Raw genomic sequence first — 16,763 nt, forward strand, 5'->3', positions numbered from 1 at the left:
TGAACGTCCGCAGTTCTTCAGTTAGCAACACGGTCGTTAAGTGAATCTGGCTTCCCCAGGGACTTGGCTCGTCAGAAGGTCGCAAAGGGGATCACGTGACCCCGGGATGCTGAGACCGTCATAAATAGGAGTCCGTTGCCAAGCGTCCAGATTTTGATCACGTGATCATGGGGGATGCTGCAACGGTCGTTAAGTGTGTAAAAACAATTCTGACTTTTTTTCAATGCTGTTACTTTGAATGGTCACTAAATGAACTGTTGTAAGTCGAGGACTACCTGTAAGTATTCTTTCACAAATGAGGGGGTTCTAATTTCCACCACCAGTCGCTCCTGGCTCGATTTGGATCATTGCGGGCCGACTTCACACAACCAGCTCGACCCAGATGGGTGTCAACGCTGAAGCCGACGGGGGTTGGCTTGCTTGTGGCTTTGCAGCCGGGGAGCCCGGCTCCTGTGGCTTGTCGGCCTGTGGACCAGGCTAACGCATGGAACAGCATTAAGGCAGTTGGGTTTATCCAACAAGCCACGATTCAACAAATCATGGCTTGAGGATGATTCAACGAACCATGGCTTGTTGAATAAGCCACGATTCAACAAATCATGGCTTGAGGATGATTCAACGAACCATGGCTTGTTGAATAAGCCACGATTCAACAAATCATGGCTTGAGGATGATTCAACGAACCATGGCTTGTTGAATAAGCCACGATTCAACAAATCATGGCTTGAGGATGATTCAACGAACCATGGCTTGTTGAATAAGCCACGATTCAACAAATCATGGCTTGAGGATGATTCAACGAACCATGGCTTGTTGAATAAGCCACGATTCAACAAATCATGGCTTGAGGATGATTCAACGAACCATGGCTTGTTGAATAAGCCACGATTCAACAAATCATGGCTTGAGGATGATTCAACGAACCATGGCTTGTTGAATAAGCCACGATTCAACAAATCATGGCTTGAGGATGATTCAACGAACCATGGCTTGTTGAATAAGCCACGATTCAACAAATCATGGCTTGAGGATGATTCAATGAACCATGGCTTGTTGAATAAGCCACGATTCAACAAATCGTGGCTTGAGGATGATTCAATGAACCATGGCTTGTTGAATAAGCCATGATTCAACAAATCGTGGCTTGCTTGCTGCATCACATGACCGAGGCACCCGGAGTTTGAGGCAGAGAGCTCACTCCTCGTTTGCAATGTGTCTATTTATACATTAAACTCTAGTTTCCAGTAAATCCAGTTGGACACAGCAAATGGTGGAACAATATCAGGGCTCAATGAAAAACGTCTCCCGACAAGATTCTCTGGAGCTTCTCCGTCATCCAGGTCATGGTTGTCCCAAATATGTCTTTTTTTTACCCCAAGAGGCAACTGGATTTTCTTGGTTTTTCTTTTGAAGACGTTTCGCTTCTCCTCCAAGGAGCTTCTTCAACTCTGACCAAATAGCAGGGAATGGAAGGATTGATACTCCTCGCAGACAGCTGGTCATTTGCATCCTTATAGAGGGTCGTTGAGGCCACTTGGAGGTTTTTCTGTGTCCTCAGGGTCACCTGAGTGGTGCAAATGGGGGTGGGGCCTTCTACAACGGTCAGTTCCAAGAAGGCTCCACGCTCATTTGCACTACTCCAAGTGGCCTCAACGACAGATAAATCTCCAAGTGGCCTCAACAGCTCTCTGAAAAGCATGCAAATAACCAGCTATCTGCACGGAGTATAAATCCTTCCCTTCCCCTCCATCCAGTCAGAGCCGAAGAAGCTTCTGGGATGAGAAGCAAAATGTCTTTGAAGAAAAACCAGAAAGTCCAATTGCCTCTTGAAAAAGCACCTTTGGGACAACCAGGACCTGGAGGACGGAGAATCTCCATAGACAGGTAAAGTATTATACTCCTTGGAGACATCTGGTCATTTGCATCCTTTTAGAGGGTCCTTGAGGCCACTTGGAGGTTTATCTCTGTCCTCAGGGTCACCTGAGTGGGGCAAATGGGGGTGGAGCCTTCTACAACACGGCCCTTTCAGCAGTTCCAAGAAGGCTCCACCCCCATTTCCACCACTCAGGTGATCCTGAGGACTCAAACCAACCTCCAAGTGGCCTCAACGACCTTCTCAAAGGATGCAAATGACCAGCTGTCTGCAAGGAGGATCAATCCTTCCCTTCCCCAACCATCCAGTCAGAGCTGAAGAAGCTTCTTGGACGAGAAGCAAAATGTCTTTGAAGAAAAACCAGAAAGTCCAATTACCTCTTGAAAAAGCACCTTTGGGACAACCAGGACCTGGGGCTGCCCCTGAAGAGTGTTCGAAGACTGCAGCTGGTCCAGAATGCAGCCGCGCGAGCGATAATGGGCGTACCTAGATACACCCATGTTACACCTATCCTCCGCGAGCTGCACTGGCTCCCCATTGGTCTCCGGACCCGCTTCAAGGTGCTAGTCGTTACTTTTAAAGCCCTACATGGTATTGGACCTGGCTACCTGAGAGACCGCTCCTGCCATTCACCTCCCAACGACCAATAAGATCGCACAGGTTGGGCCTCCTCCAGGTGCCATCGATCGGACAATGCTGGCTGGCGGCTCCCCGAGGGAGGGCCTTCTCTGTAGCTGCACCGGCCTTGTGGAATGAGCTACCCGCAGAGATCCGGACCCTCACCACTCTCCCGTCCTTCCGTAAAGCAACCAAGACCTGGCTGTTCCGGCAGGCCTGGAGCTGTTGATTAATATCCAGCCCCACTTGATTGAATGGATGATAGATTAATTTTAATAATTGTATTTTTAAATTTTTTATATGTTTTTACTTTTGTTGTGAGCTGCCCAGAGTCCCAAGGGAGTGGGCGGCATACAAATCTTATTAAAGTTGAAAGTTGGAGGACGGAGAATCTCCATAGACAGGTGAAGTATTATACTTCTTACAGAGATCTGGTCATTTGCATCCTTTTAGAGGGTTGTTGAGGCCACTTGGAGGTTTATCTCTGTCCTCAGGGTCACCTGAGTGGTGGAAAGGGGGGTGGAGCCTTCTACAACAGTTCTTTCAGCAGTTCCAAGAAGGCTCCACACCCATTTCCACCACGCAGGTGACCCTGAGGACACAGAGAAACCTCCAAGTGGCCTCAACGACCCTCTAAAAGGATGCAAATGACCAGCTGTCTCCAAGGTGTATAAATCCTTCCCTCCCCCACTATCCGATCAGAGCTGAAGAAGCTTCTTGAATGAGAAGGGAAACGTCTTCAAAGAAAAACTAGAAAGTCTCGTTGCCTCTTGGGGGAAAAAAGCACCTTTGGGTTTTCCCGACAATGTTTTATGGAGAGTTGTGGAAGCTAAATTGGAAGCAAATCACCTTCCGTCTTTCTTCCCACTTTGCAAAGTAATCTACATTTATTTACTTATTTATAGTTCATGCTTTCTCACTGCCCATCCATCTCTGGATGATGTGCCATTTCATCGAATACTAAAATCAGAATCATTTAGGATGAAAAATATAGATAGTCCTCATCTTATGATGCTTTATTTAGCGACTAAAGTTGTTGCTGAAACTATTTGAAGTCATGACAGCGCTGAAAAAAAAAATTACGACGGCCATAACATCCCCGTGGTCACAACATTTGGGTGCTTGGCCATTGGCATGTATTTACGACGATGGCAACAGCCCAGGGTCCTGTGACCCTATTTACCCCCTTCCCTGGTGGCTCTGGGGGAAGTCGGATTCACTTAATGCCTGTGTGCCTCAGTTAACAACCACAGTGATTCACTTAACGACTATGTCAAAAAAAGTTCGTAAAATCAGGCATGATTTCTCAAATATTGAATTGCTTAGGAAGTTACAGTCCCAACTGTGGTCGTAAGTCGAGGACTACCTGTATTTATGACCTGGGGGGGATTTTACCCTCCAGAATGCCTGAGCTAGCGTAGCATTCTGGGAGTTGAGGTTCTTCCATCTGAGTTTAAATCAGGCAGGCCACCTTTTCTTGACTTTCTGATTTTTCCAAACAAATACAATACCAGCGGGAATGACTTCTGGGTGACACAAAACCACAACCCACAAAGACATTCGGACCCACGTTACGGCTTTAGGATGGGGGCAGGAGACCCCTAGAGATAAGATTTGGTTCACTTCCAAGTATCAGAAGAATCCCTAGTAGAAGCCAAAGGTGGCCTTAAAATCTTACATTTGTTACTCACGAGAAATAAAATACACAGGTAGTCCTCAACTTACAACTGGAACGGAGTCCAAAACTTCCATTGCTAAGAGGATTAAGTGAATTTTGTCCCATTTAACAACCTTTCTTGCCACCATTTGTCAAGGGAATCACTGCCATTGTTAAGTGAGTCAAACAGTTGTTAAGTGAATCTGGCTTCCCCATTGAGACTGCGATCGTCATAAATACCAATCAGTTGCCAGGTGTCTGAATTTCGATCACCGGACCACGGGGACGGTAAGTGCGAGAAATGGTCCCATGTCACTTTTTTCAGTGCCGTTGTTGTGGTTTTGAACGGTCTCTAAGTGAATGGTTGTAAGTCGAGACTAGCTGTAATCAAAGCCGGGAAGGTTTGGGAGACCTCCGAGGCCCCTCTTCTTCCCCCTCCCCCCCGATCCCTGCCCCACTGATGACAAGAGGCTTCCAGTTCTCAAAATAAAAATTTATTCAGTAACAAGAACATCGAGTCAGCCCCCGTCGAGGGTGGGAGTTCACATTTAAAAACAGCCGAGCATCCTTGTGTCCGGGCAGTCTATCTTAGAAGTCTCCGGGAGAGTCAGGGAGCACCATGGAGGGTGGAGGAGAAGACAGGATGGAAAGGAAAAAGTGGGGGATGAACATGGTTTCCCCACCCCCCTTTCCCAGTCCTGAATTTGCTGGAAGACCCCCGCCCCATCCCATACCACGCGAGCAGGAGCACGTGGTAGAGGGAGACCCCCTAATTTTCAGATGGCCAGGATCCATCCTGCAAATCCTCATTTGGAGAAGACCCCCCCCCCCCCACAGGGACCACAGCTACCCACCCACCCGATTCCAAAAGGTGGATGGCACTCTGGAGGAAAACTGTCCCAGGGAGTCTTTGCAAAATTAATTCTCCCTGGACGAGATGCGCCACACAAAGACCCCCCCCAACCCAAAAATAACAGGGGGGGAGAGGAAGCATGGTGGGGCAGGGGGTTACTCTTCCTTTCCTGCCTGTTGAAGGGGGTCATCGTTGGTCTGGATAGGTGCCGGAGTGGCCGTGAGAATCGAGGGGGAAGATGGACCCGGATTTACAATTTCCGGCCCCTCGTTTTGGGGGGAATGGCAAAGCCCCCTCCCTTGGGTGGTGTTGAAAGGCTGAGGATGCTCAGCTGCTGTGGGGAACACACGCACACACAATGGGGGCTGTGGTGACACAGCTAGAAATGTAGCACAATGCTCAAGGAAAGTTGAGTCTCAGCGTTTCTCAAACGCGGTCCCTTTAAGAGGCGTGGACCTCAGCTCCCAGAATCCCTCAGGCCAAGGGAATTCTGGGAGTTGAAGTCCACGCCCCTTTAAAGGGACCAAGATTGAGACATACTGCTGTACTCATCACCATTCACACTTTCAGTACAGATGGAACTCACTCACCTGCCGGGGGTCCCGTAAGTATCCATTCTATCCCCCCACCCCAGCAAGACTCTACAAGATTGACAGTACAATGAAAAATTGAGAGTTTTGGGAGGGGGCAAGGAAATGGGGACCACTGGAGGGAAGGGATGCCCCCTCCCCCCCCAATATGCATATCTTCTGAATGCAAAGAGAGGAGCCAGGACAGAAGCCAGAAGAAGAAAAAAATAACCCCCCACCCTTAAAGAAAAAGAAAAAAAACAGCAATGCTTCCGATCAACATTTTTCATCAATCGACGTAGCGTAAGCTGCAAGTGAGCCAGTAGCAAAGAACTTACCAAATGCACAAAGTTTTTTTCCAGACCTCTCGGTTTTTAGATGGTGAGAAAAAGGGGATTTGGGGGGAGGGGGGAAGCTGCCTCCCCAAGACTGCAGATGCCTGGGGTGCAAATGAAAAGAGAGCAGAGAAGGAGGAGGATGCTCCCCCCCCAAAAAAAGAGACCCCCCCTCCAATGAGCTGCAAGGCACACATTTTGCTTCCAGAAGAGACCCTGATGGCTTAAGAAAGGGAGGCAAATAATTTGGGGCTCCTGTCGGCCTCCCACCACCCCACCCAAAGACAAATCGACCAATTCTCATTCTTGGGTAAAATACACTGAAGTACCCCCACCCCCTGGATGGTGCAATTTTAAATTCACCCCCCCCCCCTGCAGGGAAGAAAAGGCCCACTGAGAACATAATATAAAAAGAAAAATAGATGATAGGGAGAGATTCAGACAGCAGAAGAGAGGTGGGCTCCTACCGGTTCAGAACGGTTCGGCCGAACCGGTTCGTTAAAAAAATCAGGCCTGGCTCTCTCAACCGGTAGGACCGGGGCTCCTTCTTTTGGCATCAGTGTGAGAAAAAACTGGGAGCTGGTTGGATCTGATGGGGAGACACCCCCCCCCTCCCCGCCCCGTTAAGATCCATTCAAGGCCTTCCTTTTTGAAGAAGGACGCAGATAAAATCAAGTATTCGTTCTTAAGCCATCCGGAAAAGCCTCCGGCACCACAACCGATCGGAGAGGAATTTTTGGAAGGGAGAATTCCCGAATTTGTCCCCGCTTCAAGGAGGGGGGATTTCTCCAGGCAAGGCGGGATATTTGACCCACCCAAGAGCAACAAGGACAATGGAGCGTGCTGGGGTTTTTCATTGAAATTCACTTTCATTACCTCCACCCCAGTGGTCAGCTGGGCTGAAGGTAATCCCAGAAGGGTTTAGGACTGTGAGGGTAAACCTATGCCACGCGGGCCAGAGGTGGCATGGAGAGTCCTCTTTGTGGGCTAGCGTGCCGTCGCCACCTGCTCTTGTGGTTTCCAGCATGCCAGCTGGTCTTCGCGGGCACCAAAGTGCCGGCAAACAGCCAAAAAAAACCAGACATCCGTGCGCCGGCCAGCTGGTCTTCGAATTTCCAGTGCTCCGGCATGCACGCACGGTCATGCATGTTGCGGTTTGGGCACTCGGTGCTGAAAAGCTTCACCACCACTGCTCCAGGACAATTCACCGCGGCCAACTCGCCGCGAGACAATTCCAGGTGGGATAACTCAACGCAATTTTATCCTCCACTGTTTTCTTCCACATTATATTTTTTGTCGATGTAGTGTCGAAGACGCAGTGGCGGGCAACATTTATCGCCTGGCGTTATCCCGCGTGGAATTGTCTCGCGGCCACTTTGCCGAAACGAGATGGTCACGCCAGGTTGTAAGAAGTAGCAAGAAGGCCCGTGGCGAGTTGTCCCATTCTGGCCACAGAGTAGCCCCCTCCTCACAATTAAGGGGTATAGGCATCTAAGGTGGGATTCGGGGAGGGGGTACTTCCTCCAAAACTAACTCTGGACATCCTCTCTACACCAACCCCCCCAAAACTCCACTTGTCCAAACTGAGCTGCAACGATTTGAACATCATTTAAGTTAAGACTCGGAGGTCGGAGACCTTTATGAGAGAGGATAGGGACCCCGAAGCCCTCTAACCGAGGGGCACCTTCCTGAGCTGGGAAGTCAACGGAGCATTTCAAGTGCTCTGCTTAAACCTATCATGAGCCCCAAGAGAAGACGAACTGGGCACCCGTTTTCCCAGACAATTTTGGGGTGCAATTCCCCCAGCTGTTGCTCCGATCCAGAGGTCTTCAAACTTGGCAACTTTTAAGACTTAGTGGACTTCAACTCCCAGAATTCTCCAGCCAACATAGCTGGGAATTCTGGGAGTTGGAAGTCCACACGTTTTAAAGTTGCCAAGTTTGGGGACGTCTGCTCTAAACTCTTTCTGGGCCTCAAGTTTTTGGTCCTGAATTGGTCTAAAGATTTACAGAGGCCAGGAAGAGAATAATAAAAAACGCACGATGCAGAAAATACAGATTCTTCTGGAAGTAGTTTCTTGGCCTTCGAAGAAATAAATGATATATTTGTTTACAATGAAACGACAAGAGACTCTCCTCGCCCGCCAAGTTTGCAAAAAATGCAGATTTTTTCCCCCTCCCTCTTCGGGCTGCGGTTAAGAAGGTGGAACAATTCAGTGCATGAATACACTCCGCGCCACTGGAAGTGTTACTGACACAGACTTTTAGAAAACCCTGATTTCCAGAAAAAAGGAAAAAAGAAAAAACAGCAAAAGGAAAGGACCACATTGCACATACACACCCGTCTACGAAGAACCCCAGGGAAGGCGAGGTGCTTTGGAGGGTACCGACACGAGGCAGATAACGCAACAGGGGTTGATGAAAAGGCAAAAAAAAAACCCACGCCTCACATGCGTTTTGGCACCAGTTGGCAAAAACGAAACAAAACATCCCATCTTACTTTTCAAATACCTTTTAAAAAAAAAAATAATTAAATTAAATTAAAATATAGCAAAGCGGTTGGTAATGAGCCAAGAAAGGCGACGTTAAAACAGTTCAACTACTCCGAAAGGGTTGTGCAAAACGCAGGAGACAATTCGGCTAAATTGGGGTGGGGGGAAACGGGTTTTCCAGTTGACAGAAGAGATGTTAAGTCTTTTGACACGTAGAGCGAATGGGGTGGGTGGGTGGGGGGAAAGCAGGACAAAAATCTCTCTCCCCACCCCTGGGTTCGTTTACAACAAGTCCTATTATGTACAGAAACACAAACACGCAAACACACACACACACACACACATACAATATCCCCCCCTCCCAGTTTTGATGGCACGAGGCTGGGAGAAGAGGAATAGGATCAAGCGGGGTGAAACCCCTTACCCTAATTCATTCATTTCTGATGGGGAGGAGTGGGGGGGGTGCGGGGAGGGCGGAAAGGCAAGGAGAAACCTCACAACCCCTCCCCTCAAGAGCTTTGCACAGTGGAGAGAAAGGAAACAGAGATGGCCGGCGAGTTTTGAGAAGGCCCACTGTTTTTATTCAAGTAAGCGGAAGGTCAGACCCTTTTTCCAATGCCTGCCTTAAAAGAAACACCCGTTCCGGAAAATAAATATTTTTTTTTTTTTTAAAAAAACGACAATTTTAAATCCTCCTTTTTTTGCCGCTCAAAAAGGAGCTGTTTCTGAGGTGTGTGGTGCGTTCCCTGCCCTAACGCAGTGGGCAAAGCTACTGAATGCCCATTATATTGTAGAGATCCTGGGTGGCACACAAGGGACAGATCCTTCAGTGCCAGCTGCGGAGGTGGGCAGATCTTTCTGAAGGGCACCATGGCCGGGGAAGAAGGGGAGAAAATCGGGGACAAGCCTTGGAGGATTGTCCTCTCCAGCCAAAAACCTGCACCCAGGAGTGGGATTCAGCCGTTTTCGCACTGGTTCAGAACGGTTGTTATGATTTTGCGCCGTGCGGAGAACCGGTATAATCGACCATCCGCTATAGGGATGGTCCATCCCCGCCCACCCCGCCCTATATATTATCTTCCCTTTGCCACGCGGTCCAGACCGTCCAGCTAATCTCCGTGCCTCGACTGCTCTGCTCACCAAAGGTAAGCATGCCGCTTGCTCGCAATTCGCCTTGGGTGGCGGCCCAGGGACATGACACTCCCCGGCTCCGCCCTGGAGCCGCTGCCCATTCAACATGGCTGCTGCTTCTCTGTGCCGCACAGATGGGACTTAAGAGGAAAGTGGCGGCTCAGAGCTGCTAAACTGCACAAGTGACACTTTCTCTCCCGGCAAGAGGAGCAGTGGAGAGAAGCAGCCGCGACTCCGGAGAGCGAAAATGGAGCCGAGCAGAACCCTCGCCATGTGGTGTAAACACACACTCACATTTCCGGCGAACTGGTTGTTAAGTGGGTTAGATCCCTACTGCTGGTTGCACCCCCTACTCAAATGCATCAGGATGGCCCTTTTGGGGGTCCGGAGGGGGCGGCGTTGTGCAAATCAGTGGCATTACGGGCACAATATTGTCCCGATATTGTGGCTTCTACCGGACATCTTGGAGGCGAGCAGAGAAAAAAAATATAAACTTCACAGCTGCTTGGATCCAGGGGTTCAACCCAGGGAGGAGGACGTGAGACTTGGGGGGGGGGTTCTGGTGAGCCCCCCCCCACCCCAATTAGAAGAGCGGGGCTTTGCTCCCCAACCCTACAACGGGGCATTGGCGAGGGGAAAAAAACCACGACGGCTTCTTTTTTTGCAAACAAAGGGTGTTCTTTTAAGGCAAAGCTGGAAAAAAAAATAGAGGTAAAATCTTGTCATAGAAAAATAAAACAAAACACAACCACCACCTAATGAAGAACAAAAACGAAATAAAACAACAAACACACACACACACACAAAAAACGCCACGGGGGGGGGTGTCATCTCGCAGTCCACTCGCACGGATGGAGGTTGGGTTTTGTTTTTTTAAACTCGAATTTCAGCCGCCTCAAAAATGTACATGCAAAAAAACGTAGGGACCGTACAAATAAAACAATAACCTAACTAATAAAGTGCATGTTTCGGTATATATATTACATCTGCGAGGGATTGTGAAAAGTTTGAAGGGGGGGGGGAGGAGGAGGAGGAGGGGGTTAAGAGAAGGGAGGGGAAACCGAGGCAGGGATCACATCGTATTATAGATGGGGTTGGTGGTTCGTTTTCGTTCGTTAGATTTTTTTAACCTCCTGGGCAGCCGAGTTCTGACGGGGGGATTTCGAGCGAGCGCGGCCGGCTGCCCCAAGCTGTGGCCCCAAGTCCACGTTCCTTCCGGGGGGCCGCAGGTTGGGGTGAAGTCTTGGGCGAATTGAGCCAGGGGCCGTTCCACCGGCCGGCTCAGGGCTAGGCATTCCCACAGCTTGACCGGTTCCACCAAATGCCGGGTGGGTTCGGGAGACAGGAGGGTCAGGGCAGAGATGGCTGGATCCGGCGTGGGGATCCGGAGAGATTCCGGCGAGACGGCTCGGGCGCTGGTAGGCAGGCAGCAGCTACCGCGGGGAAAGTCGTCCTTCAGCGAGCCCAGAGAGTCTAGTTTGGCCAAAGACGCCGAGCGTTTCATTTGAGAGGGTGCGGTGAGTCCGGCTTGCCGCAGGCGGGATTCCAGTTCTTTCGCCAGCTGCTTAACCAGGCCTGTCCCCTGGCCGTTGTCTTTGGTGCAGCCGTCGCAGCTGGAACGGCGAGGGAGAGAGCAGTGAAGAGGATAGGTCAAGGGAATGCCCGGAGGATTTTTTCCCAGATTGGGGTCCCAGCATGTCCAGGACGGGAAGGCCCTTCCCCTCTCCTCCAGGGAGAAGTGCCCGTTTCCAGCGTAGCCCCCCGAGGGAGCTGGCTCAGGCTCAGTGCTTGTGCTGTCCTGAGTGACACCCTCCAGACCGAGACGGTAGTTTTGACGTGAACAGGGTGGAGGGGAGTGTCTCGCCTGGTTGCCCGAAGAAGAGGGAGCTTCAGGGTTGGATGGTGCTTCCCCCGTTTCTCCCTCTTTCGGGCTTCCCCAAGAGAAGAGGGCTTCACTGAAGGGGACACCCTCCTGTTCTGGTGTCCCAGACAAATTCGGGCTGCACCCAGGAGTCTCCGAACAGAAAGCAGTATTGCAGTTTTCATCCACGGTTTTCTCCGGGGTCCGGGCAGTGATACCCTTCTCGGCCACCTCCGTGCCTGGCAAAGCGGGCGTGTATTCGATGATCTCAATTCTTTTGGGGAGAGGGCTGAGCAGAGGAGGTCCCTCGTCACCCTCCATCCAAAGCACCATCCGGTGTTCGCGGGTCACGCTTGGCACCTCCGCAGGGACTTCCGGTGGATGGGAAGGCTCGGACGACGTTGGAGGTTCAGAGACGGTCTCCGTCTCAGAGCCGTTGCCTGTTCTCGAGATCTCCTTATTTCTCGAAAATTGGGTTGGCTCGTGAGCTGCATCGTCATTTCTACCTTTTGCGCCCAAATCAGACTCGTTCCGGGAATTCTTCCGGACGGGGAAAAGGGTGACCGGAGAAGCGTGTTGCAAATCTTGCTGCTCCTGCCGTAGACGCTCTTCAAACTCCAGAGTGGCCCGTCGGACAGAACCGGGACACCATTTGGGCCCGGGGAGGATTCGGACTTCTGTGGGGTCTTCGGCTGAGCCCCTCCCTTCCGTGTCTGGCTTAGAGGCAGGCGTTGGGGGCAACAAAGACTCTTTGTGTTCCGGTTTCAACGGTTCTCGTGCAGCTTCTTTCGGGACTGGATCAGCCGCGTCCGCTGCCTCCTCGGCTTTCCCGTGCTTGCTGTTCAAAGGCCAGGTCGCCTCGGCTGGGGTCTCGTGGAGGGGGGTCTTCTTGGGCATTGGGAGCGGATTGCTGGTGGACTCTGCCTTGGAGGGTCCCTGGGATCCTCCCTGATGGATGGACTCGATCTCCGTGACAATCTCTTTGACCGAGACGACGGGGGAATGGGAGCGGATCAGGCCCACGGATGGCTCTGGTTCCGAGAGCTGGAAAAAAGAGAAAAAAAAGGGAAGAAGCTTAATGAACCATCCCAAAAATATTTTCATGTCAGATCAGGTCAAATTACATACTGGTAGTCCTTGTCTTATGACCATCTGTTCAGTGACCATTCAAGGCTACAATGGCACTGAAAAAAGTGACGTATGACCGTTTTTCACAGTTACGACCGTTGTAGCACGTGGTCAAAATTCAGATGCTTGGCAAGTGACTCATATTTATGACGGTTGCAGCATCCTGGGGGTCACACGATCCCCTTTTGTGACTTTGTGACCAGCCAGGCCAGCGAGGGGAAGTCAGATTCACTTAACAACCGGGTTATTAACTCCACAACTGGAGGGATTCGCTTAACAACTGGGGCATGAAAGGTGGTAAAACAGGACAAACTTTACCTAACCAATGTCTCAATGTCTGAGCAGCAGAAATTTGGAGTTCAATTGTGGTCGTTAAGTCGAGGAGTGCCTGTATTTCTAAATTTCGACTTTTCAAAGTTACAATGGACTTTCTGTGCATGATCAGTCCCCAAACTTATCATCTCAGGCTGGCGTTTTTTTTCTGTTGTTGCAGCGGTTGTTAAGTGGATCACTGTGGTTGTTAAGTGGATCTGCAGTCATAATGCAAATGTTGCAGTTTGCACCTGTAGTGAAGTCAGGTGACTTTGGGGTAGAAGGGAGACTGTTGGGACGTCAAAGATGGGCCATTAAGTACAGGTAGTCCTCGACTTACGACGGTTGACTTAATGACTGTTCAAAGTTACAACGGCACTGAGAAAAGTGATTTGGGAGGACCATTTTTCAGACTTACGACCGTTGCAGCATCTCCAATGGCCACCCGATTTATATTTGGATGCTTGACAACCGACTCACGTTTATGACAGTTGCCGTGTCCTGGGGTGGTGGTGGTGGGTGTGTGTATCATGTGATCGCTTCCCCCCCCTTTTGACAAGCAAAATCCGCATTATTAATTTAACGACCGCAGTGGTCACACTTAACAACTGTGACAAGAAAGGTCGTAAAATAGGGCAAAACCCACTGAACAAATGTCTCACTTGGCAACAAAAGTTTTGGGCTCAATTGTGGACGTAAGTTGAGGACTACCTCTACACCCCACCCACCCCAATTTGAACAGTGGCTAAATGACCAGTCATTAAGTTGAGGAATATGGTCTATAATGGCAAACCAATGGAGTGGTTACACTCTATTTGACCAATCCGTAGGGCCAAGACCCAGACTGGGTTGGAAATGGGTTGGGGGTCTCCCATCTAGTAAGGAGGGAGGGAGGGAGGGGGCTCCGGGTTGGGCTTGTACCTCCCCTGAATGGAGCAAATATGCTATCTAGAGCCCTGGTTACTCCTTGACCAGCAGGGGGCGCCAGCAACCAAGGGAACTGGAGCAGCTGCCTGCATGGCTCTCTGGGGAGAAGAGGGCTTGTCTCCACCATGAGCCACCCACCCCCCAAATCCGGGGGGGGGGGGCGCTGTCAGGAAAGGGACCCCCCCACTAACTACCGCTCCCTCCCTCCCTCCCTCCCTCTCATTTATGCCTATATCTATCACCTATGAATCTACGAAAATCTACCTACCTACCTATCATTGGTTTGTCTATATCTATGATCTATCTATCAATCTTTCATTTATCAATCTCTCATCTGTCTATAAATCAATCAGTCAGTCAGTCTGTCTGTCTTGTTATCTATCCATCCATCCATCTAATTTACCTACCTACCTACCTACCTACCATTGGTCTGTATATTATCTATCTATCAATCAATCTCTCATCTGTCTATAAATCAGTCAGTCAGTCAGTCAGTCAGTCTGTCTATCTGTCTATCATCTATCTATCTATCTATCTATCTATCTATCTATCTATCTATCTATATCTATTTATCTATCATCTATCCATCTATCATCTCTGTCTGCCCATCCATCCATCCATTCATCTATCTCTATCAAATCTATCTATATCTATCTATATTATCTATCTTATCTATCTATCTATCTATCTATCTATCTATCTATCTATCTATCTATCTATCTATCTATCATCTATCTATCTATCTCTATCCTATCTAATCTATCTATCTATCTATCTATCTATCTATCTATCTATCTATCTATCTATATCAAATCTATCTATCTATCTATCTATCTATCTATCTATCTATCTATCTATCTATCTATCTATCATCTATCTATCTATCTATCTATCTATCTATATCTATCTATCTATCATCTATCTCTATCAAATCTATCTATATCTATCTATATTATCTATCTTATCTATCTATCTATCTATCTATCTATCTATCTATCTATCTATCATCTATCTATCTATCTCTATCATATCTATCTATCTATCTATCTATCTATCTATCTATATCAAATCTATCTATATCTATCTATCTATCTATCATCTATCTATCTATCTATCTATCTATCTATCTATCTATCTATCTATCATCTATCTATCTATCTATATCTATCTATCTATCATCTATCATAACATATCTAATCTACATCTATCTATCTATCATATCTGATCTATCTATCTATATCAAATCTATCTATATCTATCTATCTATCTATCTATCTATCTATCTATCTATCTATCTATCTATCTCTATCTATCTATCATCTATCTATCTATCTATCTATCTATCTATCTATCTATCTAACATCTATCTAACATCTATCTATCTATCTATCTATCTATCTATCTATCTATCTATCTATCTAATCTCTCTATCAATCTAATCTTTCTCTCTCTCATCTATCTATCTATCTATCTATCTATCATCTATCTATCTATCTATCTATCTATCTATCTATCTATCTATCTATCTATCTATCTATCTATCTATCATCTCTCTATCTAGAATCTCTCACTCACACAACACCTGTCTGTCTGTCTGTCTGTCAATATCTATCTGCAATTCCTCTCCAGGAGAGGCTGTGTGTCTCCATCTCACCTCCAGCGGGGGGCTATTCCACACAGTGGGGGCAAAGGCAGAGAAGGCTGCCTTCCTGGGCCCCAAAGTTTCTATTTCTATTGTTCCCCCACTTATCACCCCACTATTTCTATTCTCCCCCCCCCCCATCTATAGCTTTAAAATAGGGCTCTCCAAACTTAGCAACTTAAAAGACTTGTGGACTTCAACTCCCAGAATTCCCCAGCCAGCATGGCTGCCTGGGGAATTCTGGGAGTTGAAGTCCACAAGTCTTAAGGTGGCCAAGCTTGGAGACTTCTGCTTTAGAAGGCCCTAGGAGTGATGGGGGCCACCTCAAAATGCCCCCCCCCAAATTGGTCTTAGGTACCTTCAGCTGCTCCTCCTCCACAGAGGAGGCCTCCGAGGCCTGTGGCGAGTTGCCCGCAGAGGCACTTGGCTGGGCCTGCTCGGTGGGATCGCAAGGCAGCAGCTCCAAGGCCAAGATCCGGGGCGTTCCATTGCGCCCGTTGCCCGCGTCTTCCGCCCGGGATGAGGCCCGGGGCCTTTTCTCCTGCGAGAGCTCCACAAACTTCTCCAAAGCGCTGAAGAAGTCGATCCGATCCGTGCCGAAGTCTCCTCCGGCCGTGGCTTCCTCCTCCTCTTCTTCCTCCTCCTCTTCCTCCTCCTCCTCCTCCTCCTCTTCTTCCTCTTCCTCCTCCGGCTGAGAAAGGTTGGCGGGCGGGCTGGGCGTGTCTCGCAAGCAGGACTCCAACTCCTCCATGGGCATCAGGTGGACGTTCCCGTCGCCGGGTTTGAGGGCGTCGTTTTCCAAATCGGACACTGCCAAATCGGGAAACCCGCCGGCCGGTTTCAAGGCGCCCCCCCCTTGCTGAAGTAAGCTCTCGGGTGGGTTGCAGTTGTCGAGGGGCGACTCGGACTCCGCCGGGCAGCAGCCGGAAGGGCACCCGTTGAGGTTGTTCAAATTCAGCTGGTCTTCCATCTGCTCGGCCTCGAAATCCCGGGGAGCGATTTGTAACTGGATGACCCTCTCTTTGCCTGGAAGGTTCGCCAAAGGCCCGGAGCCCAAATGGCACAGCAAAGGTCCGTGCGGGCTGGCGGCCATCCCCACGGGCACCGCCACGAGGCTGCTGGAGGACTTGCTGTCGGAGATGCGGTCGGCCGAGGTGGTGATTTCCTTTTTGCTGACCTCCATGCCCGATTTGCCGATGGGCTCGTGGTGGTCGGAGAGATCGCTGTCCGAGTGCGAACGCCAGAGCTTGTTGTGACGTTGTTTGCTGTGGAGGGAGACAGAGAGAGAGGGAGGGAGGGAGTGTGTGTGTGGGAGAGGGTGTGAGACAGAGAGGGAGAGAGAGGGAGGAAGAGAGGGAGAGGGTGC

At 49.3% G+C, this 16,763-nt stretch overlaps 1 protein-coding gene across 1 annotated transcript in view; it reads right to left on the reverse strand.

The window, feature by feature from the left end:
- Positions 1 to 4,626: 4,626 nt before the first annotated feature.
- LOC116523366 (protein phosphatase Slingshot homolog 2-like) overlaps positions 4,627 to 16,763 on the reverse strand; it is a 36,925-nt gene continuing 24,788 nt past the window's right edge. Inside the window, exons 10-11 of the mRNA XM_032238467.1 lie at positions 15,756 to 16,662; positions 4,627 to 12,432 (exon numbers count right to left, since the gene is read on the reverse strand). Of these exons, the coding sequence (XP_032094358.1) occupies positions 10,600 to 12,432; positions 15,756 to 16,662 (2,740 nt within the window). The 3' untranslated portion in view covers positions 4,627 to 10,599. The remainder of the gene's footprint in view (positions 12,433 to 15,755; positions 16,663 to 16,763) is intronic.

The sequence above is a fragment of the Thamnophis elegans genome, unplaced genomic scaffold (genome assembly GCF_009769535.1).
Source record: "Thamnophis elegans isolate rThaEle1 unplaced genomic scaffold, rThaEle1.pri scaffold_216_arrow_ctg1, whole genome shotgun sequence".
Lineage (NCBI taxonomy): Eukaryota > Metazoa > Chordata > Lepidosauria > Squamata > Colubridae > Thamnophis > Thamnophis elegans.